This window comes from Asterias amurensis, chromosome 12 (assembly GCF_032118995.1).
Source record: "Asterias amurensis chromosome 12, ASM3211899v1".
Lineage (NCBI taxonomy): Eukaryota > Metazoa > Echinodermata > Asteroidea > Forcipulatida > Asteriidae > Asterias > Asterias amurensis.
Genome location: NC_092659.1, coordinates 17,787,518 through 17,815,124, shown reverse-complemented (window position 1 = coordinate 17,815,124; position 27,607 = coordinate 17,787,518). Strand labels below are relative to the sequence as shown.

The following is a 27,607-nucleotide window of genomic DNA, read 5'->3' as shown; positions in this document are numbered from 1 at the left end:
AACGCTACTTCGGTGTCCATTTAAACACTACACGATACATTCGTCCATCATGAAGTAAACAAAATGAAAAAGGAAAACAAAATCTTCAATCCATTAATAACCAGTTATAATAAATGGTCTGACTTTAAACCTTGCTGTTGAGTTCCTTTTTCTTCTTCTTCTTTTTTTTTTATAGGGGGGGGGGGGTGGGGGTTCGTTGTTGTAATGTTGCTGTGATGTTGTTGTTGTTGTTGTTGTTGTTGTTGTTATGTTGTCGTTATTATTGTCGTTGAAGTTTCTTTTGTTTCCTTCTTGTTTGTGGGGTGGGGAGGGGGTTATAATAATGGGATCGCAATTTCACTAAGCGTAAAATAGTCTGTTCGATTGCATTCCGTTTTTAACTCATTCCTGGCCTCCTTTTGGTGCTCGTCTGCCAATATTTGCGGCTTCCTCCATCGTCTCTGGGAGAGGATTGTCTTTCGTCTCCGGGAGCGCAAAGACAAGAAGAGAACTAATGATGCAAAGACCTCCGAAGATACTCAACGGTAAATACTCCGCAAAATCAGCCTGGCGTATAGACGGAAAAAGCAGAAACGAAAAGGTAGTTTAGTCACCGTGATATTAGGAGACTTTCAGGACGCTTGGTGGCAGCAGACTTACCAGGTAAAACCCATTGTTCTCTGTCACGCGCGCACGCTCAGAACTACGTAAATAATGGAAATTTACCTGGGGCGCTCCAAAGTCTTCATTGCATGTTGATGAGTGAAGTCGTCACCGTTTTCAAGCAGAGCCTCTTAATTATGTCCAACCGCTTGATTTGAGGTTGATAATTTTCATTGGGCAGAAATCGTTCATTTCTTACTTATAACTTTGATGTATTGTATTTAATCGAAAGTTACCACCTTTTCAATGCATCCTCATACGATTTCGGTATTTGGGTAGCATAACTATCGTGGTTTAATATCATGTTTAGTGTTTATGAAAAGATTGAACAATCTGATAAGTAAACAGTATTTGTAAACGCAATGGGTCTCATAATTTACAAGCATTTTAAATTTAATGATAATTGTAATTAATTTTTAACATCTTGCGCTTAAAAATAATTGTTTGACTCACCAGGTATAAGACGAATGGTGCGACCATGAATCCAATACTTCCAAAGACCGATCCGATTCCGAAACCAAAATTCCTGTGCAGTAAAAGTATTGAAATAGAGGTAATTGCTCACTGAAATACTTAAAGACTTCAGCCGAAGACTTTTATAAGCACACAAATGAATGCAACAAGGGTGCTTTCTTTTATTTGTCTCTAGCAACATTTTGACAGATTTGTTACAATGCCTGTGTTGAGATACACCAGGTGAGAAAACAGGTCTTTGGCAATAACCAAAGGTGTCTAGTGCATAAAAACAAAGGTGTATTTTAATTGTGTTTAGTGTTACCTCAGTGGGGTTGGTAGAAGTTCCGTGCAGCAAATCAAGTTGATGGTGTAGGCACAGACGATGAACAACTTCACCAGTACAGCTACGGCTATGATAACTACCGTTAAATCGGTGCCGTTTTCTATTAGATGCAAAGGTAAAAATAATTGGTTGAAAAAAGAAAAGAAAACAAATCCGTTTTTTTTTTTTTTTTTTTTTAGATATTCCCGCCCCCCCAAAAAAAAAAACACACAACAAAAACCCCGTTTTAATTCCACTAAAATGGCGTATTCTAAGTTCAAAAGATAAGGAGCATTTCCAAACAGCATACTGGTAAGAGAATTTGAGGCAATGTGCCTTTAGAGAGATGACTCCAACTATATCCAAAGACAATTTTGTTTTAGACTGAGAATTTTCTAATACTAACCAGACTTTGCGGGCAAAAACGCAGTTGTGAAACTAGCGGCACCAGCAATGAAGAAGAATAGACTCAACGATGGGCGACGACCCCACCTACGGAAAAAACACACAAAACCAACACGATTTATAAGAGCAGTATAGTCCTTTCAGGCACTATCTTCTGCTAATTCGTCGGTAGACTGGTACCCTGTCTTTACAGGTACTTGCTTTTTAAAACAAGTGATTCCATTGGATACCATGATTTCTTTGGATGTGTTTTGATTGGTCCGAGGTGACGTTTGGCAGCTGCACTTGCAGTCATCTGCATATGAATGTAGGTGAAAGGTGAAGATGGGCGGGGATTGACCTAGGCAAGAGGCCACTCTGGCGTAATTCACGAGCCTCGAAGTATGACGTCATAAGGGTTACTTGTCCAGGTTGTGCATGTTTCTTTTCATGTTGGCCAGTGTTGGCGCAGTTCGTGAGACACATTTCGGACAGCCGCGTGCAACATCATTAATTATAGACTAGGGCCTATTATACATCACAATAATAGACAACCAACCGGAAAGTAACCAACGGCTCTTTTCAGAGACAACACTCCCTCAAAAGAGATTTTCACGTGGTTGATACCCGAAAAGTAACTATTTTTCGTTTCTTCTTGTATATTTTATCCACACCATGCAAAGCTTCAAACAATACTTACCACGTCATGGTGAAAAAGATAAGGATGTAGCCCGGGACTTCTGCTAAGCCGAGAAGAGAAAAGTTGATGTACTTGTTGCCGGCAAGATTGGTTGAATTGATGGAGGCTCCGTAATACGTCATTGTGGAAGTTAACCTGCGGGTAACAACGAACAAACGGTAGCGTCTTTTGGATACAATTGTATAATAAGTTTTTGGCCATGACATAAAACCCTACTCACTGTGAATGAAGATGTCTGTAATAATACTTGTAGACGTTTCAGCTTCATAAAGTGTCAACATAATATAGTTTAATTGTTCTCAGAATTGCGCGGATGCACAATAGGGATAGCTACTTTCAATGAAAACTCTTCCCGAACAAGAGTACCGACCACAGTTTCACTCACCACATAAACATGACGACACACATGTTCAGAAGTACCCGACGGTTCTTAAAAACATCCTTTACTCGACATGACGCTATTATCTGCTCCTTCGTCTGAGGCGTTTCAGTGACGTCACCGTTTGCGTCACTACTGTCTTCATCGTGCTGCTGTAAATCATCGTCATCTTGTTGTGCTTTGGTTAAGACGAACCCGCCGGGAGGGGGCGCTATACCGTTGCATCGCGCCATTTTGTTGATGACGATGATTGCATCATCAGTGCGTCCAGTTGACAGTAGCCATCTCACCGAGTCATCTATAATACTGCGAAAATGATTCAGAACATTCAAGAGTCATCTTTTGTTTTCTTACCCGAAATGATAATGTTATGCATTGCTCTTGTCTGTTTTCCCCATCTTGAATTATTATTCATTTCGTTTGACTGGAGTTTTTAATTTAATTTAAAAAAATTGTTGTAATAATACGGCACATTTTCTTGCCAATTCGACTCAATGAAGAGCTGAAAGAAAAACCATGGTCAGGATCTGACGGGAAGTTCATACCTCAAGTTCTGACCAAGATTAAAAAGACTGCAGTACGCACAAAATTAAAGACAAAACATGTCACTGTAAATGTTGTTTATCTGTACTTGTAAAAACCTACCAGAAAAGAGGCACTGCGACGAAACAGAGGACGGAGATTGCGATTTGCATGTCGCGCCAATTCCTGAGTATGTAGGCAATGGGGGCAATGCTCGCCACGCCGACACCCCAGAACATCGTATTGCAACTCCCGAGCAGGGTTCGGCACTCAGGAGGAAACATCTCCATGATGGTCACAAATTGCACCTGGTTATAACCCTGCAAAATGGTATGTCATTAAACAAAATATATAAATTTGGGGGCATATTTACTGTCGGAACTTGACTCAGGACAACGTCACAACTTGACTACAGAACTTGACGTCAAAACTTAACGTCAGAACTTGACGCTGAATGACGGAAATTTAACGTTTCACGGGCAATTTGGGTGGTACAAGTTAAGGAGCACACTATTTCGAGATTAAATGCAGCACATTTTTTCCTTTGACATAATTCAAGAGTCAGCCATTTTTTCTTCCTTTAGACTTGTTTGACTCATGGGCTCAGAATCTCCAGATAAGAACACTTTCTTTCTTTAGGCTTGTGCACAACAGTACTGTTTTGCAAAGTATAAAACACATACTAATTAACATTTCAATATGAACCAACAAATGAGCTATCACGTTTCCCGACGGTCTATTGGCCGCAGTACATAATGAAATTGGTGTAAATCTGACAATGACAAGGAATACACAATGGCAATTAAAGTTGAAAAAGGAAAAATGTATTGTCAGTTTACCTGTGCACAAACACCAACCAGAAACCACAGCGCCACGATACCAAGGTAGTTCCATACAAACGAAACGCCGATCCCGATCACGCCGTTTGCGAGACAAGCTCCGAGGAGTGTACGCTTCCGCCCGAAGGTATCCGAAAGATACCCGAACATTAACGAGCCCACGAGCATCCCGAAGAGAAGAAAGGTCTGCGATAACTCTACGAGAATTTTCCGATCGCAAACGAGATCCAGCTGGGAAGAAATTAAGGTCTTGGATTTAGAAAAACAAATGATTAAAATCACATCAATTCAAAAGCGATATGGAGGATTATTGGTTCTTTAAACAGCTAGGCCTAGCCGGAAATGCTATTCAATTAATTTACATTTATATCACATATTTTCCCTGTGCACGTGTGAAGTTTTGTATTGATTGCATTCATCTCCATAAAGGGCCTAGCCTTGACTCAAGGCTGTTGGCGTAGTGTGCCCCGGCCCGGCGCGGCACATTTCGGCAGTCTGCACGTTGTACATACACGAACAACGTACATGTATAAAGTACATTGTACAGTAAATTGTACAGCGAGAACTATATAGCGGAGTCGTGAGTACGGTCGTGTCTTTCTACTTTCAACCTCGCACACGTGGCTCAAACACAGCCTTGATGGGTCTGTATTACAGCTTTATCGGAATTCCGATAAAAGGGAGTGCATGATCTGGGCATGTCATTCTAAACATTGGCCAATCACAGGCGCGATTGAGAATGACGTATTACTGCTAGCAATCATGCCACGTCCGTGTGCGTGGTTGTGTTGTGTTTCATTTGAATTGTGTATGGTTGTGTATATTCCCATTGACTTGTTTATGGTTGTGTAGTTTACCATTGACTTGTGTATGGTTGTATAGTTTCCCATTGACTGATGTATGGTTGTGTAGTTTCCCATTGACTTGTGTATGGTTGTTTAGTTTCCCATTGACATGTGCATGGTTGTAAAGTGTCCTACTGACTTGTGTATGGTTGTGTAGTTTCCCATGTACTTGTGTATGGTTGTGTAGTTTCCCATTGACTTGTGTATGGTTGTGTAGTTTCCCATTGACTGGTGTATGGTTGTGTAGTTTCCCATTGACTGGTGTATGGTTGTGTAGTTTCCCATTGACTTGTGTAAGGTTGTGTAGTTTCCCATTGACTTGTGTATGGTTGTGTAGTTTCCCATTGACTTGTGTATGGTTGTATAGTTTCCCATGGACTGTGTATGGTTGTGTCAATTCCCATTGACTTGTGTATAGTTGTGAAGTGTCCCATTGACTTGTGTATGGTTGTGTAGTTTCCTATTAACTTGTGTATGGTTGTGTAGTTTCCCATTGACATGTGTATGTTTGTGTAGTTTCCCATTGACTTGTGTCTGGTTGTGTAGTTTCCCATTGACTGGTGTATGGGTGTGTAGTTTCCCATTGACATGTGTATGGTTGTGTAGTTTCCCATTGACTTGTGTATGGTCGTGTTAATTCCCATGAACTTGTGTATAGTTGTGAAGTGTCCATTGACTTGTGTATGGTTGTGTAGTTTCCCATTGACTTGTGTATGGTTGTGTAGTTTCCCATTGACATGTGTATGGTTGTGTAGTTTCCCATTGACTCTTGTATGGTTGTGTAGTTTCCCATTGACTGGTGTATGGTTGTGTAGTTTCCCATTGACTTGTGTATGGTTGTGTAGTTTCCCATTGACTTGTGTATGGTTGTGTAGTTTCCCATTGACTTGTGTATGGTTGTATAGTTTCCCATGGACTGTGTATGGTTGTGTCAATTCCCATTGACTTGTGTATGGTTGTGTAGTTTCCCATTGACTTGTGTATGGTTGTGTAGTTTCCCATTGACATGTGTATGGTTGTGTAGTTTCCCATTGACTCTTGTATGGTTGTGTAGTTTCCCATTGACTGGTGTATGGTTGTGTAGTTTCCCATTGACTTGTGTATGGTTGTGTAGTTTCCCATTGACTTGTGTATGGTTGTGTAGTTTCCCATTGACTTGTGTATGGTTGTATAGTTTCCCATGGACTGTGTATGGTTGTGTCAATTCCCATTGACTTGTGTATGGTTGTTAAGTGTCCCATTGACTTTTGTATGGTTGTGTAGTTTCCTATTAACTTGTGTATGGTTGTGTAGTTTCCCATTGACACGTGTATGGCTGTGTAGTTTCCCATGTGACTTGTTTGTGTGTGTTTGTACGTAGTACGTTAGCTGTATGGAGTGGGAATCGCTATGATGTATAATGGGTCTGACTGCGCTGCCGGACGGTATACGGGCCACCGGTGTGAGCCGGACAAGCCTCGTTCGGTCGGTACAGTGTCGAACAACTTCGAAGAGAGGAGGGGTTCCTTGGCCCTGTTGTCTTGTGCTTCATTATAACACGAGGACTAGGATCATAGTACAATGTAGCTGGTAGATTTGTCCCTGAATGGGAAGCTGCTTTACTATAAGTGTAACGTTGTAGTGTAGTAGTATGGCAAGAGTTAGTTTATGAAATTGATCTTTACTTGTAGTTGTTGTTAAGCCACACGCCATCTTTTACCGTCTGGTATGTTTTCGACCAACACATAGTTTATTTTCGATCCCCAACTTTGATTTACCGCGAGAAACGTAACGAATAATATGTCTAGACAAAATAAACAGCTGGGTTTCTTATCTCATCTGGTCTGAAATGGGGAAAACAGTAATGTTGTTTAGTGTTTGTGCTTCAAGGGGATGGGTATGCCCAACATCTAAGAATTCTAACCAAGTAGCCATTGCCGGAAACCCATGACACCTTGATACTTTTTGAATCTTTCTCAAACACATTTCACACAATGTATGGTCTAATTTTCTTCCTTCTTATTCCTAAATCCATGATTGGTGCATTAAACCTGGTTGTTTTATTTTGTTGAAAGCTTCTGCAGCTGTGCCACGATGTACTGTTGCAAATTATACACCGTACCATTGATATACAGTACACAACTTTGTTTTAGGGTAGGGATTTCTCCCTCGCGCCCGCCGCCATTGCAATCTTTTGCACAGCAGCCACAAGGCTTGTTGTTTACGTCGGAGAGCACGTGCGTGTGCTTGCAGAACGTTGTGATTGACATCGCAGCGAGAGTTTATAGGTCAACCAACAACCAATGAGACCGGGTTGTTAGTAAACATTAGCATAATGAGCTCCGCCCTAAATTTTGGCAGTTACAGAACCATCAAGGCGCTACTTTAGAAATACTCATGTACCGTACGTGTACCATATAGATGGTAATGTGTATGTACATACGCTGTACACGTATTATTATGCACTGTGTTATGTATGGGGGTGCGCTGGCGGAATTCAGTGATTGGGACTGGGATTTTGCGGGTCGCGGCTGGCTGTAGCGCCTTGATCAAGGCTATAAAGGGTCTTAAAACTTGTCAGATTTTGTCAAAAATAGTTTTTGGAGAAAAACGAACTTCTCCATGTCCCAAAAATTTTAGTTGTGCATTTTAAAACCCCATGCACTTGCCGTCATAAATAAACCATACATACAAGTCAAATTTAAACGAGCCGCGCACATCAACTAACTTGGTAGGTTTTTATTGGCAAAAGTGAGGGCGTTATTTGACTGTGACGTCAGCCGGTCATACTTATGCAAGAGGTCTATTAAAAAAGGAGTTAAGAAAAAAGATAAATTAAATATAATAATATTTTCATGTTTATACCTGTGTGACGATAGTCGACTCGTTATACTCAGTTTCATACTTCCAATTAGTGCAGACGACTTCTTCACTTGACTTGTTGTTGAACCCAAGACTACCAGTGCATTCATCGCTCGTAATCACGTCATCCGAAGACAACTCGACCCTCGTAGTCTCCTTCTCGGGTCTCGAACCCACGATATTGCCACCCGCATCGGACCATTGGATGCATTGGTAGGAGAGAGGCCTGTCTGCACTGAATATAGCACCCATGATGTGTAAAGGCGGAAACCAGGCACCGATGATGGTGATTATAATGCAAGCGAAGACCTGGTACCGGCCGTATTTCCCGATGTAGTGAAGGGCATCGTCGAGCAGTGACGTCATGATTTTGTTAATTTTATAAGAAACCGTTTTTTGAGGAATACCCAAAGCAGTCACACGACGAATAAGTAAGATATAACCATTTCAAAAGCTAAACCTTGGCAACTAACAAACCGAAGAACAGCGTTGAGGTTTGACAGCATAATCAAAAGAAAACATTATTTTATGGTCATTACCAAAGATGCACTCGACTCCGGATGCTGCCCATAAAACTTTCGTTGTGGTGTCATACGCAAGTCAATCCAATCTAATTGTAAAAAATGTTGATTTGAGATGATATCTGATAGCAATGCAGATTATAGGAAACTGATTTCGAAGTTGTTTCACAATTCGGTCGCACGACTGACTGCATTCCTCTCAATTTTTCAACCTGTAACCCAGTCCGCACCACACAAGAGCTTTGGCGGCTACCACTGTTTCGGCTGTTTCTAAAAATTAGACCTACAACTGAATTCGATTCTACAAACATCAACTGCCATTGTTTATCTATCGTTCTGCGAAGGTTTGCTAATAAAAACAACTTGGAGGTTAGTATCATTATTTGTCAAAGTTGGTCAATAGACCTTATGCATTGACGTCATCCAGCCGCCATCTTTGAGGTCAAATGGTGACGAAACAATCGAAACGCACATAGATTGGCCAATGAACAAACTCCTTTTGACCTCAATGCGAAGGCGCCGTACTGAAATAACGTCATGTGCATAAGGTCTATGGTACGTGTTTCTATTGGCACTGTTCGACAAGGCTAGCAAAACATTATGGGTCATGTTTCTTGACTCAAACTTTCGTTCACTACACTTGTTTGATCATGCACAACATCCAACCGCAAACCAAATAGGTGTATTTGCATTATATTACTTACTAAAAAAATATGTATTAGTATCAATGCGAAGTGCGTTGCACCGTCAAGTCAAAGGCATTTCAGACTGTTCAAACTTGTTCAGGCAACAGACTGGGGGCCAGTCTAATAACACCGTTCGGGTTCACTGAATTCGGCCTATTGGTGGCGCTGCAAGTCTGTTTACTTTGTGAGCGGACGTGACTGCAGAACACGGAAATGAACCGACGATAAAAAATGAGCAAACATGAGTAAAGTATTCACAAAGGAAGTGCTGAAACCCATGTGAGTAAAACATTGTGTGTCTGTTGTAGATGTAAAAAGCACGAATTCTTTACTTTTTTTTAAGGGGATTTTTGTGGAAAAGCAAATGGGGGATAACTTTCCGTATGGCGCCACCACTTTTTCACTCATTTTTACAAAAAGGGATATATCAATCAGGTAAATTAGATACTATATTATTTTATTTCGAATGAAAAAGTGGTGGCGCCATACGGAAACTTTTCCGACCTTTGCTCCATGTTGGCAATTACAATTAAATATAAATTAATAAAACATTAAACAAATCATGTTGGCATTGTATTGTGTTTTTAAGAGGGGATGTGTTGATAGGCTAGTGATGAGTGCATTTTGTGTCTACAGCTCTCACTAGTCTCAGTCTCTGCATACATTGTGTGTTTTAAAAGTAGGCCTACGTGTTATTCAACAAGGAGGTAGCAAGTTGGCCTACACAGTTGGAGAGTAACCTTCTCTGTGTAATCTTTTTTCTTTCTTTTCTGTCTTGAGCTTGTTTGTTTTTTTAGGATCCCAGGCCTGGAATTTCATCTTTGAGAGGGCAGTCCATTCAAGTTATCATTTTTAAAAAGGCACTTCCATTGGAAAAGTCTATGGTATGGGAAACTTTTGAGGGGCACCAAGGCCAAGACCAGGGCAACAGAGCAGCTTCCATGCAATTCCAGGCCTCCTGAAATGGCTGAGGTCGTATCATAAAAACCATCACAGACAATAAAAACCAAAGATGGACTAAAAACATTGTATTATTATTTTTTTTATTTTTTTTGGATAGCTCTACATCAGCAAGTTGAATCGTGGCAAAACATGGAGGGTTCCCGTCTAGACGTGGTCTTACGTCATCTTGGGCGCTATGGCCGCTACCAGGTCTTATGCACCATTCTGATCGCCACAATCGGAACATGGTTCCCTGCCTGGCACTTAATGGGAATCATATTCACTGCCGACAGCCCACAGGGTTACCAGTGTGTGACCTCCGCAGCGAATCCGCCACCGAAACCAAGTGCAGTTTTAGCAGGTGTTGTTGAGTCAGTAACGCCTACATACAAGCAGTGGACGGACAATGCATCTGTTTCCATGGTTACAAGAAATATTTCAAAGGAGGTGGATGAGTGTGTGCTGCAGGGGACCGATGAGCCATGCAGGGAGTGGCAATATTTCACAAAGTACAATGAAACCACCATTGTGACTGATGTAAGTAGAGAGTCATTTAAAGGGAACAAAATTTCAGTTTTGCCATACAATTTTGAGTGCCCTTACTCTCTGACCCTAGTAGACCCAACTCCAAGCTCGGTGTTGCACCACACTCAGTTGACCCATTTTTGTTCTGTGCACTTCTTTGTTCAAAAAACATTCTTCACCACTGTTTGAACTTGTGTGAGTCCACATAGTTTTTTCAAGTATTGTGTAGAGGTCTTTTGTTCTCTGGTCTACCCAGAAAAGTATGCTTTATGTTATTGCAACAGAGGCAGTCAGGTCAAAAGAAATGAAAAGAGAAGAGGAGGTCACAGGTTCGAATCCCAAGTAGTGAGCCAATAAAAAAAAAGCTAGGAATCAAGGAATGAAAAGAAGATGAATTTAAGGAGACAGGGGGTGGGAGGGGCCTAGTATTAAACAAAAATGGGGGATGGACAGACACAAAAACAAAACGTGATTGTTTAAAAAACTTGGCATTGTTTTCATTCTTTTATCTGTAGTTGAACCTCATCTGTGAACGGAGTTTCCTCGCCCAGACGGCGCAGTCCATTTTTCTTGCCGGTTGTCTCGTCGGCTCTTTCCTCTTTGGTTTTCTCTCTGATGCATTTGGAAGGAAAAAGATGCTGCTAATCGGATGCCTTGCCAATGGTGTCTTCGGCATTCTTGTTGCCTTTGTCCAAAATTATCCTGGTTTCGTCACTCTGTGGTTTTTTATCGGCTTGTTTACACAGGTGTGTATTTTGGTTTACTATTTGAAACTCTATTTAAGTCTTACGAAACATTGCTGCTCGACTTTTTTCCTGCTCGCCTTGTTTTTACTCAAAGCTTCAGTTCTGCATTTTGTGCCTAAAGCGCTCTATAGCCTTTGGTTTTGAGGACCTAGAAGTGTGATTAGTCAAACACACTTAGGGGTACCAACTATCAAGAGGCCTTAAAAATTAATAATTAACTACAGACTTACCATTCATTCTGGTTTTGGCAGTTCCAATGGTGCTCTGTGTTGCTGGGGAACAATCATGCCTTTTACGCACAGGCTCTGCTCCTTTGGAAATGTCTCAAATTTGCTCCGCATCATCACTGAAAGTGTTCAAGAAACATCTGATAAACTTTCTTGTCATGGACCAATTGGCTTTCCCCATATAAGTGCCTTTATTCATCCGCTTACTGTATCATAGTTTTCTTGTAAAGCGCTTTGGTATCCACCATTGCAACATTTCAATTGGGGAGGTAGTGCTTTCTGCTCTACCGGCCAGCCTTCGAACTGATGATACCCAAGCCTGCATCCGTATGGACTGTAAAAGGGGGTAACCCTGTTTCAGCCCTAGGAGTAGGTGGCAACGGCCCCTGGAAACAAATAATTGTAGCCCATCACACCTTGAAGTGGCCTACAGGCCTTGTGTGTCTGGCGACTTGCCTACAAAAAAGTTAAAAAACTAGCTCTCTATAATGCCCAATTATTATGACTTCATTTTGTCATTTTTTTAGGGCTACAACCAGGTCCAGTTTATAATGGTTATTGAGATGTTTCCACCAGAGTGCCGAACCCTTATTGGAAGTCTGAACAACATGTTCTGGGGTGTCGGAGTGATCACCGTGACACCATTCGCATACATCTTCAGGAATTGGCGTCATATGCAGCTAGCGATATCCATACCCTGTCTTGTCGCCATACCACTTTGGTTGTAAGTTGGCAACTTCTTTTTCAAATAGCTTCTTGAAGTTACAGGCCTCAAAATAATCCACCACACTCGCATCACTTTTGCTGGTAGAATTTTCTCTGTCTATGGACCCAAAACTGGAATAAATTTTTCAAATTTTATCAGGGAAACAGCATCCATCAACACATTTAAGGCCCTCTTGTTTCATGAGTTCTGCAATCAAAGACTTCTGAAAGCCCACTTGTTTCAGGAGGTCTACAAACAATGACTTATTTATTTCTTCTGTTCCTCAATGCCTTAGAGCAAACCTTTGATTTAGGCGCTTTATAAATTCTATAATTGATTGATTTTCTCTCCTTGTCAGCATTCTAGACGACTCTATACGATGGTTAATATCCAAAGGTCGTATCGGGGAAGCTACAAACATCCTAAACAAGATGGCAAGGTGGAACAGCGTCGAGCCCCCACCCGGTGGGTTTCTGCTAGCAGAAGATGCTGAAGAAGAAAACATTGCGCTGAAGGAGATCGACAAGTCGGAGGTGGCTGCTCCTTCGATCAAAGAGAAGACATCAATTACATATCTTGATGTTCTGAGGAGTCCAAGACTGCTGTTGAATACAGTTATCATTTATTTCAGTTGGTAAGTAAATTCATGGGGCATGTCTTGTTGAAGAGGGAGACATATTTCCCTCTGTACAATCTCTTTCCCGCCGTAGGTCTGTAACCACCAGCCTCTATCTTTTCTACTTTCCATTTTAGTAACTGTGCCACCAGTGTAGGTCTGCATTAGTTTCCCCTATCAGAACGTTTGAGCGTGCAACCAGACTTTTTGCTTCTTCTCATCCATACATTCTTGATTTGCTGAGATGTAGAACAAGGAGCCATCCTAAGAGCTTTATTCCACAATCTGCATCTCTTTGGAACTCCTTTCCCGGTGCGTGTTTCCCTCCATCCCACAATCTAGACTGTTTTAGGAGGAATATCAATTCCTACCTTCAGCTCCCCAAGTTGTTCTTCACATCATTGGCAAGAAATGCAATGACATTGATTTGTATTAAAGGGAGCAGGCCCTCTATAAAGCTTTTTTTGTGGTGCCCTCCACTTATCACCCATTGTACCTAATGCATGTTCTATAATTATTATTGTGATATTTGGAAACAAACAAACAACACAAACAAACAAGTAAATGATTGTTTTCGTTACTCAGGTTTGTCAGTATGATGACATACTACGGAGCATCCCTAAACAGCGCTCATCTCGTCGGCAGTAAATATGCTAACTTCTTCTTCCTCGGACTCGCTGAGATTCCAGCATTCTTTATCATCCATTTCACAATGACATGGTAGGCTCAACTATTAATAATGATTTTTTTTATAGAGCTTGAAACACCCAAAGTCCATCTCAAAGCGCTTCCGACATTATTACCCCTGGTCACTGGGCCTTACAAAATTCCTTAAACCATCTCAGCTCCCTGAGGAGTATACAGTCTGTTGCGCTACTATTAGCTAAATCAATCACAAGAACCTTCTCTGCCCTCATGGGTAGGCCTACCCTGGGTTGAGAGAACCAATTATAGTTCAGTGTCTTGCTCAGGGACACAAGTATCATGACTGGGACTCGAACCCACACTCTGCTAAACAGAAACACCAGAGCTTGAGTTCGGTGCTCTTATCCGCTCGGCCACTACACCCCGACTAAAATACTATAGCAAGATCCACATAGGGGGGGGGGGGGGATGATGACGTCTAAAATATAAAATGGTGTCCTGCACTCAAGTTTCTTGATGTTGCATTTACTACAGTCTCCAATGAGAATGTTCTCCTTGAAAGAGGACCTTTGGTGATGAGTAGTTTATTATCATTTGTTATTATTTGTAGGTGGGGTCGTCGTCCATCTATGGGTTTGTTTTTTGTTGTATCTGGACTGACCAGTATAGCTACAGCTTTTATACCAATGAAGACTGGTGAGTTCCTATTATAAACTATTTACATGCTGTAACATTTTTGTCTAGTTTCCTACAATACACTACAGCGGTTCTAGCATGTCTATTTAGAATTTTAATGCGAGAATATGGTTGTGTCAGGATCAAGCTATTGTACGAAAATAGTGTCTTCTTACAAGGCATAAAGTGACATACCATCCTCCACGATTCTTCCTACTGGGAACTGGGTAATTTATTTCATTCCTTAAACAATCACAGCTCCCTGGGGAGTATACAGCCTGTGCTGCTAAATTTGTTGTGCACCAAGCTAATCAATCACAAGAACCATCTCTGCCCTCAAAGGTACCCATTCACCCCTGGGTGAAGAAAAGCAACTATAGTTAAGTGTCTTGCTCAGGGACACAAGTTTCATGACTGGGGTTCGAACCCACAATAACTTGTTGGTCTGCCTTTGTACTTGTAAAACAATTTTCCAACTTTTTTTCCAAGTGCCAAATATCATGCCTGTTATACACTTGAAACACTTGAACAAAAATCATGAATTTTCAGAATAATTTGATTTCATTTCAGTTGATGGAGCAGATTTGACGGTTCCGATTGTCATCATGGCCATCATCGCTAAACTCTGCATTACATGTGCCTTCTCTATCAATTTAATATTCTGCTCTGAAATCTTCCCAACACCCGTCAGGTAAGGTAGTCCTTCAATTTAATCATTTATCTTTGAGAGGGCAAGGCAATTTTCATTTTGCTAGGTGCACTTTCATTGGAAAAAAATTGAAAGTCTCCACGGTCATGCATGACCTCCTCGCCTCGTATTTCTAGGCCTGAAGGTTTGCTAAACAGATAGTTTTCTAAAATTATCACCAGGAACAGTATACCCTGCCTTAAACCTAAAGAGGTTTAACCTTCATAAGCACAAATCCTGAATTTATCAATCACTTTGCTAATTGAGAAGATGAAGGTAAACTAGTATATTTATCAACTTGAAAATTTGTTTTTCTTCAAGCGTGTCTGACCCACCTTGATCCCTCCTGTGCTCAATGTGTTTAAACCCTTTAAGTTTGTTTATTATTTTTAGAAATGTTGGTTTTGGAATCGGAGCCGTTGTGGCCAACATTGGGACGGTTGTAGCTCCATTTATCTTATATTTGGTGAGTGCAGTGAATAATGCTTTTTATTACGTTTTGAAATATTTCATTTTTGAAGGGCAATTAATTTTGTTCCAATCCACACAAGTGTGAAGTTGTTGAACATATTGTGACCATTTAAAAAAATGAAACTATGGAGTGTAGCTCATGTTCAAACACTTTCAAAACGTAAGGAGTCTGATTCAAATTTACATTTTTGTTGCCTTAACTTTGTATTTATTTACCCAAAAATGTGTCCATTTGAAAGTTTCAAAAATGTGTGATCATTCGTGACTCATATATTATTAAAAAAACTGTGTTATTTTTAACTCATTTTTTTTCTGTGTGAACTTTTTCATTTATTTTTGATGGTGTGCTTTTTGTCAACCTAATTTACCAGTTTTAACGTTTTGTTATTTTGTATGATTTGTTTAAGTGAAGGGGATTTTATTTACTAATATTATTTCTTGTTTATACCAACATTAGGCTAGTTATGCATCCTTCCTCCCTCTCACAATCTTTGGAGCTCTGAGCATCTCAGCTGCCGTCCTCATCCCAATCTTGCCAGAGACGAGAAACAAACCTCTTCCAGAGACAATAGAAGATGCAGTACATCTTGGCAGGACTCCGCCTTGCACGCAGGACAAAGACCAACGAGGAAAAAGTGGCAGCAAGTTGGAAGCTGCTAATGATTTGTTGTAGATCAAAGACAAACCAACTGAAGAGACCACACCTAGCTCTTTGCAGAGCCAAAACTTTTCTAAAAGAGATGTTAACGTGGGATCGATTTCACAAAGATAGCACACTAACTTACGACTAGCGTCCATGAGGTGTTCAAAACTAAAGGTTATATACATGTAGTAGGACGAGTAACTCGTCCTGACTCGAGATACGACTAGTTTTAACTCTTTGTAAAATCCAGCCGTGGTTCAGTTTACAGTTACTTTCCAAGATAAACCAAATTCAATGAGACCTAGCTACATTTACAAATCTAGTAAAGCCAAGACAAGTCAAACTGATTAAAACATCTCTAGTAGCAAGTCTGATTCAACCAATAGACCTTTTCATCAAAAGAACACATTTTGTAAATGTGTCCTATTCACTAAATGGAAACATGCAGTTCCGACCATCATGATATGACGTTTTTGAAAGAATGGCTAGCAACACATTAACGGTATTATGAAGTTCATAAGCAACGTAGATATATTTTTGAAGTGAATTTAGATTTGGGTTTTATAAAAATATGTGATCATAAAAGTAGAACATTTTAGTTTTAAAAACTAAATTTAGATGATGGTGTCCTGAAATATTTGTAACATTGTAAGATGTTTACAAAAATGTATTTGAGTTTCTTGATTCGTTGTTTAAACAAACAGTTATAAAATATCTAATACTTTTAAAGCGATTCATTTCTTTTAAGTTTTATAATAAAGATGAATTGAAATTTGATAATACTGTTCACAAATTGATTTTATTCACTGCTGATGAGTAGCCATGCTCTCTCCCAGTCAGATTTGCGCAATGGTTTCTGTCTCTGTGCCTCGTGTTCATGTGGACCCCTGTTCGAGTCCGGACTGGAGCCTTGCACTATCGGTGGATTAGGTTTGACTGTAATTTGGATTTTTTTTCCCCACCCCCACGTGTCTAAAACTAAAATGTCTTCATTTTCTTCTCTACAAATAAGTTGGTGTGATGTTTCCATAAGATGCTTTGCAGTCCATCGAATCCAGATTCAGATTTACCATATAAATCGAGCACCAAATGTTTTGAATTTACTGAATTATTGTACCTTAGTTTCCTCTTTTACAACCATTGGTATAATTAGCGGGCTTGTATTGTTTTTGTACCACGGTCAATGACGGTACCCTGCTCCACACAAAGTGAACAAAGTTATAGGAAACCAAGACTCACAAAAGCAAGATGCGGAAACTCCTGCAAAATACTTGTGTGATAAAGCATGATAGAATATTATCAGAACTTCACTTTCAATGAATAGGAGAATAATATTAGTTTTTACCTGAAATTGTCGACAATAACAAATCAGAAGAATTTGCTTGGACCATGCTTGGTGTTTCAAAATTTCTAGGAAATGGCGCCTGACTACAAGGGTGCCACCACTTGTGCGAAAGAAGTACATTAAACGAAATGAATGTCTTCTCTTGAGAGTCGGGAAACCGAACTCACTTACGGAAACTGCCGCCGACCCACCCTCCCCCTCCGCCCGAGCCTGCTGCCCCTCCCCAAACACATCCCCGAAAAGAGAATTCTTAAGAGGACATCACATGGATATCAATAATGATGTCAAGATTTTCTCAAAAATGGCTATAATGACAACAAATACGTATTTTTTATTATGCAACAATACACAACAAATGAAAAAAGCGTGGCCTTGCTTACTACCAGTGCAGTGTATGTTCTATTTACATTGACAATATTAAGCACGAGGTGGTAATTTAAATAAATTTAGCCTTAAAATTCCCCAAAAATATTCACGCAAATATAATTTACTTAACTATTTCTACCAACATGATGGACACTAATTGCGTTGACCCGTAATACTTGGCATTTATAACTTTATTACTATTTCAAGTTGTACATAAAGGAGTAAATAAATGCATGATAATTAACTCTGTTGTCAGTGTATTGTTCCCTTTACAATCAGTGTTAGATCACTATACCCAAACAGGGCCAGACTTTTAGTTAAAACATATACTTTCTCAAAATGACGACTACAAAACGCTTAAAAAGTAATTGCTATAGTCTTGGCTTCCTACATCATACTTTTAAGTTAAAACATTAATTATAAGTTTAAAGACAACGTATATTTTTGGTTTCTGAAATCGTTCGATTGCTTTCATATGAAGATGTATACAATAAACTAACTTGTGTAAAATTAATTTCAAAAGATGGTATAGTTTTTGAGACTCGCCGAATATCAGGAGCGGTATACTTACACGCAGAAACAATGATCCGTAATTGGAACACAATCCGAGAAACGTTTCATGCTGAGACGATTCTCAGATTGAAATGTTTTTTTTTAATTCATCTCTTTTATAAACACATTCCTTAGATTCCAATTCTCATCATTATCAACAGCTGCAGTGCTTCTTACCAAGTGAGTTTTTAAGGCAATTGGTTTCTAGTAATATTACCACAGGTATATCCTGTCTTTAAAGATTAGTAAACATCATTTAATTTTAGTTGCTTAGCAAAGCAGTAATAATTATCTTTATACAAAACCACTGGCGGCAATAGTTGAACCTTAGATGGGCCCAATTTCATGGAGCAGCCAAAGCAATGAAATAATTGTTGAAAAATGATCTGCTATTATAGCAAAACTAAACAGGATACCATGCACTTATTGATGCATGCGAAATAGTGTTGTGGCCGGTATAACGTTTATACTCTGATGTTGAGAATAGATTTTGCTTACGTACTTTTTCTGTGAAGCAGCTCTATGAAATTGGGTCATAAAGCACTAGTGTTAAATTACACTATACTCAGATATACAGGGAGCGCTGAAGCCAACATTTGCACAATTTGCACTATTTACACAATCAAGAACATAATTAATAATTTTTTGTTCACGCATATTATTTTTTAAAGTTGTTTAATCTTTTTAGGTTTTTTGGATATCAAAATATCATTTTTTTTGGTTTTTACAAATTCAATTGAATTTGTTAACACTCGCAGTGTGATCAAGTATTCCCACAGCTTAACAGGCTGAATGACGTTTCTTATACACCATGTGAAATTTGTCCTGTGCGTTTGAGTTGATTTGAGGGGAGAACAATTAATTATTATATTATTTTGGTAAACAAATTCAAGAGTCAGTTATTAGACTATAGTGGTTTTGTGCCGTCAGCGGCAGATCGTTCAGTTGCGTAGAGGGTTTTTTAAGACGTTGTGATGTCCGTTGCAATCCAATCAGATGTTGTTTTGGTATAATAACCATAAAGAATTCTAAAATGATAAGCAACACTGTGTGAACAGTTTTTCTTATTAAAATACTTTACTTTTGACAAGTTTGTTTACAAACAACACTTCGAAACTCTTGACAACCGTTCTGTATATTATCAACTTTCTAGCTTCGGGGGGGGGGGGGTACAATTTGTTCCTTGAATCCCCAAATTATTTTCAAAGATTCATCAGAATAATTATAATAATGTGTGTTGGTGGTGGTGGAGGTGGGGGTTCAACATGTGACGTTGTATTCTCGATAGTCAAGAACATTTTTTTCCTTTACACCATTCCGGGAACCTTTTATATTTCCGTGTAGTAGCAGTAGCTTATTTTAAGCTTACCGTTATCCATTATTTTATTTGGGTGACTTCCTTGTGAATCAAAACCATTCCAGCTTTCTTGATCCCACGCGACGTATTCCTGAGTCGCATTCATGCCTTGAACGGCCTGGCACTGCTCTGAGTTATACGGGAACAGGTAGAAAGGATTCTGAGTAGGCAAGCTGATCGGCTGGGATACGTCACCATCGGTCATGCAGCAGTAGTAGATGTGGGTATCCTGGTTGTATACTCCTTCTGGTACGGTGCCGCTCTTGTAATTGGTGTTGTTAGAGTCCTCATCATCCCAAGAAATCGAACCAGACAACATACCTGTAATGCAACAATGCCCATTGTTAGCAGTCAAGAAGATTATATGTCAGTGTGCAAGCAGATGGAAACCTTTCATTAATTATTTTGGTCATCATTAAAGATGCAAGAGTCAACTTTTGCCGGCTTTCTTCCCCAAATGTTGATTTAACTTTTTAAATAGCTTTATAGAGTTATAATGAGCTTTCGTGAACTGCACGAAGAATGAAATTATTATTTTTAGCCAGGTAAAATTATGTGTAATTTGAATTGAGTGACCTGTCCGCGGTGTGTATACAAGAGAATGTTCTGAAAAGTAGGCCTATCATCTGATGTCAACAATAGTTTTTTGTTTCAACAGAAAATAATTATTCCAGGTCAAAACTAACACAGAGATCCGGGAAAAACAAAAGAAAACTCTCTTGGATTAAAAGGATGATGATAAGAGAAAGGGTAAAGTCTTAAAGTTCTTGAATCTATCGAGAAGCTGATATTTACTTACCATTCGGGCAGTTGTCTCCGTATTTGAATACGCAATAGCTACCAGCTGGCCAGTCGTAGGTCCCGGGGTTTCTTGTCTTCATGCAGAAATACTGCTTCATGTAGCTGACATCATACGTACTCGGCGGGAAATGTAGAATGGGTGACCAATCGTTGCTAGGATTATTACCGTCGGTTTCTTGATAGCGAATACCAGATTGCCAGGTGATTCCCTCGCCATGGGGGCAGCCCGTGTCAGTCCTTGGTAAACCGTACGTCCCTATCGGCCAGCCAGGACTTGCTGAAATAAACAAAAAAATAAACAAATAAAACAACATAATTATGATTGCTGCGATCGAAATAAAACCAGTGTGCCAAACCGGGAACCCATTAAAAGATAGGTTAGTGAGTGTGGGAGGCGAGGGGAGGGGAAGGTGGGGGGGGGGGGGGTCGGGGGTGTGTAGGGGGCAAGGAATTCCTTTGAAAAGACAATACTATATTTTTCGTCATGGATGATAACTATTTGGAAAGGATGACGTTTTAACAAAAGGGATCCAACTGGCGTGACAACCAGAAAGGACGAAATGAAAAAAATAATAATATTGAAATGGATATAAGTAAACCAATAGGTAGGAGCTGTTATAGAAAATTGAAATGTCTTACGCGTGGCCGTCATAAAATGGGTCGTCGTCACACTAATTGTAGTGGTTGGGTTGGTTGAAGTCTCATCTTTCTCACTCGTCATACTGATTTCAGTCGTCGAGCTCGCTGGTACTGTGACGGTTGGCACCACTGGCTTCTTGCGACATTTTGCTTTAAAATTCGCCATCATGTTGTTTAAACTCGCTAAATAGTCATCTTGACTTGAAACGGTTACCATGACTCCGCATTGCTCAGCCCCGATGCAACACATAAACGAACAGAGTGTCAAACACAGAAGCAACTTAAGCGCCGAAACAAATAAAGTTTTCATAGTTGCTTTAGGAAAGCTCAGAGGAGTGGTGCAAGCCCAACACCAGCGACCAAATTTTATTGAATGTCTGTTCTGTCTTGGAACTTCAAATTCTGGTGTACATTTGCAAGCAGCGCCACTCACACTCTGCAAGTCCTCCACACGGACCTATAGTCCTCATATCATCTGAAGAGGTGTATACCAGGGATTTGTTGTATAATGTAATACAAATCTCTACCACTTAAACCCCCCATTGTTACCAGGGATTATAATAATACCGCTTAACTAAATCGGCAGGAAAAGAAAGATCTATGTTTGGAGTAAAGGCCATCCAAGCTTAAAAATTGGGTCGACTCTGTTTTTCTCTTTCTTCTATTTTTAGAGGGGGAAAGGGTGAACAAAAATTAAATAATAACACACAGTACACGTTTGTTATCATACCATTTAAAATACGTTTTCAATTAGTAAGGTAACCCACAAAATATTTTATAAATGTTTTTATAAAATATTTATAACGCAGTCGTCGCAGAGCAATTGCGTGATAAGATTAAAAAGCATTTAAGCTGATTTTTTTTTTTTTTTTTTAAGTAGTAGAACGAGAAAAAAGAAAAAAGAAAAAAACCCACTAAACCCTTTACGCCAAACTTGTACTGAGAGATTTAATTAATGTCAATAAGGCCTTCAACAGATTCTGTAAGTTTGTGAGACACAATAGGTCTATACAATGCCCTTTTAAACAGGTTTTTCAAATCAACCTACAATCTAGACTGTTTTAGGAGGAATATCAATTCCTACCTTCAGCTCCCCAAGTTAGTCTTCACATCTTTGGCTCCACAACCAGAATTAATTAAAGAAATGAAATGAAACTGAATTATACTAAAGGGAGCAGGCCCTCTATGAAGGTTTTTTTGTGGTGCCCTCCACTTATCACCCATTGTACCTAATGCATGTTCTAAAGTTATTGTTGTGATATTTGGAAACAAACAAACAACACAAACAAACAAGCAAATGAATGTTTTTCGTTACTCAGGTTTGTCAGTATGATGACATACTACGGAGCATACCTAAACAGTGCTCATCTCGTCGGCAGTAAATATGCTAACTTCTTCTTCCTCGGACTCGCTGAGATTCCAGCATTCTTTATCATCCATTTCACAATGACATGGTAGGCTCAACTATTAATAATGATTTTTTTTATAGAGCTTGAAACACCCAAAGTCCATCTCAAAGCGCTTCCAACATTATTACCCCTGGTCACTGGGCCTTAAAAAATTCCTTAAACCATCTCAGCTCCCTGAGGAGTATACAGTCTGTTGCGCTACTAAGCTAAATCAATCACAATAACCTTCTCTGCCCTCATGGGTAGGCCTACCCTGGGTTGAGAGAATCAATTATAGTTCAGTGTCTTGCTCAGGGACACAAGTATCATAACTGGGACTCGAACCCACACTCTGCTAAACAGAAATACCAGAGCTTGAGTTCGGTGCTCTTATTCGCTTGGACACTACACCCTGACTCATTAATGATTGTTGAGGCATTGTAAAGAGGCAGAGGCCCTCTGACTAAATACTACAGCAAGCTCCACATGATGACGTCTAAAATATAAAATGGTCTCCTGCACTCGATTTTCTTGAAGTTGCATTTACTCTACAGTCTACATTGAGAATGTTCTCCTTGAAAGAGTTCCTTTGGTGATGAGTAGTTTATTATCATTTGTTATTATCTGTAGGTGGGGTCGTCGTCCATCTATGGGATTGTTTTTGTTGTATCTGGACTGACCAGTATTGCTACAGCTTTTATACCAATGAAGACTGGTGAGTTCCTATTATAAACTATTTACATGCTGTAACATTTTTGTCTAGTTTCCTACAATACACAACAGCGGTTCTAGCATGTCTATTTAGAATTTTAATGAGAGAATATGGTTGTGTCAGGATCAAGCTATTGTACGAAAATAGTGTCTTCTTACAAAGCATAAAGTGACATACCATCCTCCACGATTCTTCCTACTGGGAACTGGGTAATTTATTTCATTCCTTAAACAATCACAGCTCCCTTGGGAGTATACAGCCTGCGCTGCTAAATTTGTTGTGCACCAAGCTAATCAATCACAAGAACCATCTCTGCCCTTAAAGGTACCCATTCACCCCTGGGTGAAGAAAAACAACTATATAGTTATAAGTGTCTTGCTCAGGGACACAAGTTTCATGACTAAGGTTCGAACCTACACCCTGTTGTTTTTACCACAATAACTTGTTGGTCTGCCTTTGTACTTGTAAAACAATTTTCCAACTTTGTTTCCAAGTGCCAAATATCATGCCTGTTACTTGAAACACTTGAACAAAATCATGAATTTTCAGAATAATTTGTGTTTAATTTCAGTTGATGGAGCAGATTTGACGGTTCCGATTGTCGTCATGGCTATCATCGCTAAACTCTGCATTACATGTGCCTTCTCTATCAATTTAATATTCTGCTCTGAAATATTCCCAACACCTGTCAGGTAAGGTACTCCTCTAATTTGAATAATTTTGCTACAAAAGTTGGGGCCTGGAATCTTATCTTTGAGAGGGCAAGGCCATTTTCATTTTGCTAGGTGCACTTTCATTGGAAAGTCATTGAAAAGTCTCCACTGCCATGTAGGCCTGAAGGTTTGTTAAACAGATAGTTTTCTAAAATTATCACCAGGAACAGTATACCCTGCCTTTAACCTAAAGAAGGTTTTACCTTCATAAAAAAAAATCCTGAATTTATCAATCACTTTGCTAATTGAGAAGCTGAAGATCAACCATAGTTTATCATCTTGAAAATTTGTTTTTCTCCAATCGTGTCTGGACTCACCACGAACCTTCCTGTGTTACCAGTGTGTTTAAGCCCTTAATTTTGCTTGTGATTTTTAGAAATGTTGGTTTTGGAATCGGAGCCGTTGTGGCCAATATTGGGACGGTTGTAGCTCCATTTATCTTATATTTGGTGAGTGCAGTGAATAATAGTTGTTTTTAAGTTCTGAAATATTTCATTTTTGAAGAGGAATTAGTTTTTTTCCCACCCAAATAAGTGTGAAGTTACTGAACATATTATTGTGACCATGTTTAAAGAATTCTTGAATCCCATGTAAATACTTTCAAATCGTAACGAGGATTCAAATTTACATTTTGTTTACTTAATTTTGTCTTTATTTACATCAATATGTGCCCATTTGTAAGTTTACCAAAATGTTTGGTCATTCGTGACTCATTTATTATTATAAAAATTGATTTGTGATGAAAATGTTGTGATTTTCAATTTATTTTCTTTCTGTGTAAACTTTTCCATTTATTTTTGATGGTACGCTTTTTGTCAACCTAATTTACCAGTTTTAATGTTTTGTCAACCTAATTTACCAGTTTTAAAGTTTTGTTATTGTGTATAATATTTGATTCCTTTAAGTGCAGGGGGACTTTTATTTATAATACTATTTCTTTTTTAAACCAACATTAGGCTAGTTATGCATCCTTCCTTCCTCTCACAATCTTTGGAGCTCTGAGCATCTCATCTGCCGTCCTCATCCCAATCTTGCCAGAGACAAGAAACAAACCTCTTCCAGAGACAATAGAAGATGCAGTACATCTTGGCAGGACTCCGCCTTGCACGCAAGACAAAGACCAACGAGTAAAGAGTTCCAGCAAGCATTTTTGAAGCTGCTAATGAATTGTTGTAGGTCAAAGGCAAGCCAACGGAAGAGACCACACCTGCTCTTTGGAGAGCCAAAACTTTTCCAAAAGAGATTTAAATGTGGGATCGATTTCACAAAGATAGTACACTAACTTACGACTAGCGTCCATGAAGTGTTCAAAACTTAAGGTTATATACATGTAGTTTTTATAGGTAGGACGAGTAACTCGAGATACGACTAGTTTTAACTCTTTGTAAAATCCACCCTTGGTTCAGTATAGAGTTACTTTCCAAGATAAACCAAATTGAATGAGACCTAGCTACATTTACAAATCTAGTAAAGCCAAGACAAGTCAAACTGATTAAAACATCTCTAGTAGCAAGTCTGATTCAACCAATAGACCTTTTCATCCAATAAAGAACACATTTTGTAAATGTGTCCTATTCACTCAATGGCAACATGCAGTTCCAACCATTGTTTGCTAAAAGGAACCAGACTATGTAAACCCCTCAGCCTCGGTATGGTTACATTGAGATGCATTGTAGAAAACCAAGATGGCCCCTTCAAGTTTGACATGATATGACATTTTTGATGGCCAGCCTGCTGTTCTACTACCATACATTCACCATTATTGCATTACATTTGAAACACGTGGTAAAAAGCATCTCATATAAACTCTTCAGAAAAAGAAATTTGCAAAAATTGTTTTGGAAAAAGCAGAAAAAATGGCTAGCAACACATTAAAGGTATTGTGAAGTTCATAAGCAACATTTTAGTTTTAAAAACTAAATTTAGATGATGGTGTCCTGAAATATTTGTAACATTGTAAGATGTTTACAAAAATGTATTTGAGTTTCTTGATTCGTTGTTTACCGATACAAGATGAATTGAAATTTGATTACTGGTCACACATTTATTTTGTTTACACTGAGCCTGATGAGTAGCCATGCCCTCTCTCAGTCAGAGGGTTTGCTCAATGGTTTCTGTCCCTGTGCCTCTTTCTCATTTATGTGGACCTTGCACTATGGGTGAGTTAGGTTTTACATTCCATACCCTACCTACTGTGTAATTTGGGTGTCCCCCCCCCCACCCCCACACCCCCCCCTTCCTAGCCTAGGTTGGACTCCTCCGTTGTGGCACTGACTGACGTCCTACCAGAGCTAGGGGAAAAGTTTCCGTATAGCGCCACCACGTTTTCATTCGATATGAAATAATATAGTATCTAATTTCCCTTTTTGTAAAAAATTAGTGAAAAGGTGGTGGCGCCATACGGAAAGTTATCCCATTATTGCATACTTGCAATAATGTTCGCCGGACAGTTTTGCATATGCACCGGACACAATTGCATATGCAGTTGTGTCCGTCCCGTGCAAAACCGTCCTTGAAATTGGCTTGCTCGACGGAACATGGCGGACACAATTGCATCTGACACCGGTGCTTGCGTAAAGAGCCTTGGACAACCCTGCTCCACACAAAGTGAATAAAAGTTATAGGAAACTAAAGACTCGCAAAAGCAAGATGCAGAAACTCATGCAAAATACTTGTGTAATAAAGCATGATAGAATAATAACAGAACTTACTTTCAACGAAAAAGAGAACAATATAATTAGTTTTTACCTGGAATTGTCGACAATAACCAATCCGAAGAATGCGCTTGGACCATGCTTGCTGTTTCAAAATTTCTAAGAAATGGCGCCTGACTACAAGGGTGCCACCACTTGTCTGAAAAAAGTACATTAAACGAAATGAATGTCTTGTCTTATTGCCGAGTCGGGAAACCGAACTCACTTACGGAAACTGCCGCCGACCCGCCCCTCCCCCTCCACCCGACCCTGCCCCTCCCTAAACACATCCCCAAAAAGGAGAATTCTTAAGAGGACAACACATGGATATCAATAATTATGTCAAGATTTTCTCAAAAATGGCTAATGACAACATACGTATTTTTTATTATGCAACAATACACAACAAATGACAAAAGCGTGGCCTTGCATAATTACCAGTGCAGTGTATTTTCTGTTCACATTGACAATTAAGCACTAGGTGGTAATTGAAGAAATTTAACCTTAAAACTCCCCCAAAATATTCACGCAGAAATAGATTACTTTACCATTTCTACCAACATTTTGGACTATAATTTAAACACTTGGCATTTATTTAAGTACCATTTTTCAAGTTGTACATAAAGGAGTAAATAAAAGCTTGATAATTAACTCTGTTGTCAGTGTATCGTTCCCATATAAATAAAAATGTGTACAAGAAAACTAACTTGAGAACATTTAATTTCAAAAGGTGTCAACATTGACATTTTCAACATGGCAGTGCTTCCTATCCAAAATGATCATAAAGCCTTTACAATGAGTAATTATCAAAGGTATACCCTCATCCCTCTAAAGATTAGTATACAACATTTAAGTTAAGTCGCTAAAGCAAAGTCGTCATTTCTAATACAAAATTGAACCATATTAGACCAGGGCCCAATTTCACAAAGCTGCTTAAACAATACAAATATCGCTTAATTCTCTGAAAGCAAAACTAAACAGGATACCATGAAAGTATTATGCAATGTGCGACATTACTGT

The 27,607-nt window shown here is 39.3% G+C and overlaps 4 protein-coding genes across 4 annotated transcripts; 2 read left to right on the top strand and 2 right to left on the bottom strand.

Moving 5' to 3' along the window:
• Positions 1 to 330: 330 nt before the first annotated feature.
• On the bottom strand, positions 331 to 8,296 carry LOC139944793 (organic cation transporter protein-like). Its single transcript, XM_071941905.1, has 9 exons — positions 7,934 to 8,296; positions 4,245 to 4,475; positions 3,529 to 3,725; positions 2,890 to 3,189; positions 2,505 to 2,639; positions 1,827 to 1,912; positions 1,421 to 1,541; positions 1,096 to 1,168; positions 331 to 546 (listed from the first exon to the last, which is right to left on the bottom strand). The coding sequence occupies exons 1-9, from the start codon at positions 8,294 to 8,296 to the stop codon at positions 382 to 384; spliced, it is 1,671 nt and encodes a 556-aa protein (XP_071798006.1). The 3' UTR covers positions 331 to 381.
• Positions 8,297 to 9,312: 1,016 nt separating this feature from the next.
• On the top strand, positions 9,313 to 16,720 carry LOC139945063 (organic cation transporter protein-like). The gene is made up of 10 exons (XM_071942320.1): positions 9,313 to 9,416; positions 10,198 to 10,616; positions 11,120 to 11,350; positions 12,105 to 12,301; positions 12,642 to 12,917; positions 13,485 to 13,619; positions 14,155 to 14,240; positions 14,790 to 14,910; positions 15,301 to 15,373; positions 15,836 to 16,720. Exons 2-10 carry the CDS (start codon positions 10,230 to 10,232, stop codon positions 16,049 to 16,051), a joined length of 1,722 nt encoding a protein of 573 aa, XP_071798421.1. The 5' UTR covers positions 9,313 to 9,416; positions 10,198 to 10,229; the 3' UTR covers positions 16,052 to 16,720.
• A 2,892-nt stretch (positions 16,721 to 19,612) lies between these two features.
• On the bottom strand, positions 19,613 to 21,247 carry LOC139945330 (uncharacterized). Its single transcript, XM_071942681.1, has 3 exons — positions 21,082 to 21,247; positions 20,441 to 20,719; positions 19,613 to 19,962 (listed from the first exon to the last, which is right to left on the bottom strand). The coding sequence occupies exons 1-3, from the start codon at positions 21,245 to 21,247 to the stop codon at positions 19,613 to 19,615; spliced, it is 795 nt and encodes a 264-aa protein (XP_071798782.1).
• A 1,166-nt stretch (positions 21,248 to 22,413) lies between these two features.
• On the top strand, positions 22,414 to 25,048 carry LOC139945329 (organic cation transporter protein-like). Its single transcript, XM_071942680.1, has 5 exons — positions 22,414 to 22,535; positions 23,153 to 23,184; positions 23,753 to 23,873; positions 24,271 to 24,343; positions 24,851 to 25,048. The coding sequence occupies exons 1-5, from the start codon at positions 22,414 to 22,416 to the stop codon at positions 25,046 to 25,048; spliced, it is 546 nt and encodes a 181-aa protein (XP_071798781.1).
• The last annotated feature ends 2,559 nt before the right edge of the window (positions 25,049 to 27,607 follow it).

What these genes read in the sequence shown, in the direction of transcription:
- LOC139944793 (XM_071941905.1), bottom strand. Translation starts at nt 8,296, where the DNA reads ATGACGTCACTGCTCGACGATGCCCTTCACTACATCGGGAAATACGGC. An exon ending in GTCGCAGTGCCTCTTTTCTG is followed by an intron (nt 3,190 to 3,528) that starts GTAGGTTTTTAC and finishes TCATTTTCGCAG; the next exon opens with TATTATAGATGACTCGGTGA. An exon ending in GTTTTTGCCCGCAAAGTCTG is followed by an intron (nt 1,542 to 1,826) that starts GTTAGTATTAGA and finishes TGCATCTAATAG; the next exon opens with AAAACGGCACCGATTTAACG.
- LOC139945063 (XM_071942320.1), top strand. Translation starts at nt 10,230, where the DNA reads ATGGAGGGTTCCCGTCTAGACGTGGTCTTACGTCATCTTGGGCGCTAT. An exon ending in TTTTATACCAATGAAGACTG is followed by an intron (nt 14,241 to 14,789) that starts GTGAGTTCCTAT and finishes ATTTCATTTCAG; the next exon opens with TTGATGGAGCAGATTTGACG. An exon ending in CTCCATTTATCTTATATTTG is followed by an intron (nt 15,374 to 15,835) that starts GTGAGTGCAGTG and finishes TACCAACATTAG; the next exon opens with GCTAGTTATGCATCCTTCCT.
- LOC139945330 (XM_071942681.1), bottom strand. Translation starts at nt 21,247, where the DNA reads ATGGCGAATTTTAAAGCAAAATGTCGCAAGAAGCCAGTGGTGCCAACC. An exon ending in CCATTTTATGACGGCCACGC is followed by an intron (nt 20,720 to 21,081) that starts GTAAGACATTTC and finishes TGTTTATTTCAG; the next exon opens with CAAGTCCTGGCTGGCCGATA. An exon ending in CGGAGACAACTGCCCGAATG is followed by an intron (nt 19,963 to 20,440) that starts GTAAGTAAATAT and finishes GTTGCATTACAG; the next exon opens with GTATGTTGTCTGGTTCGATT.
- LOC139945329 (XM_071942680.1), top strand. Translation starts at nt 22,414, where the DNA reads ATGACATACTACGGAGCATACCTAAACAGTGCTCATCTCGTCGGCAGT. An exon ending in TTTTATACCAATGAAGACTG is followed by an intron (nt 23,185 to 23,752) that starts GTGAGTTCCTAT and finishes GTTTAATTTCAG; the next exon opens with TTGATGGAGCAGATTTGACG. An exon ending in ATATTCCCAACACCTGTCAG is followed by an intron (nt 23,874 to 24,270) that starts GTAAGGTACTCC and finishes TGTGATTTTTAG; the next exon opens with AAATGTTGGTTTTGGAATCG.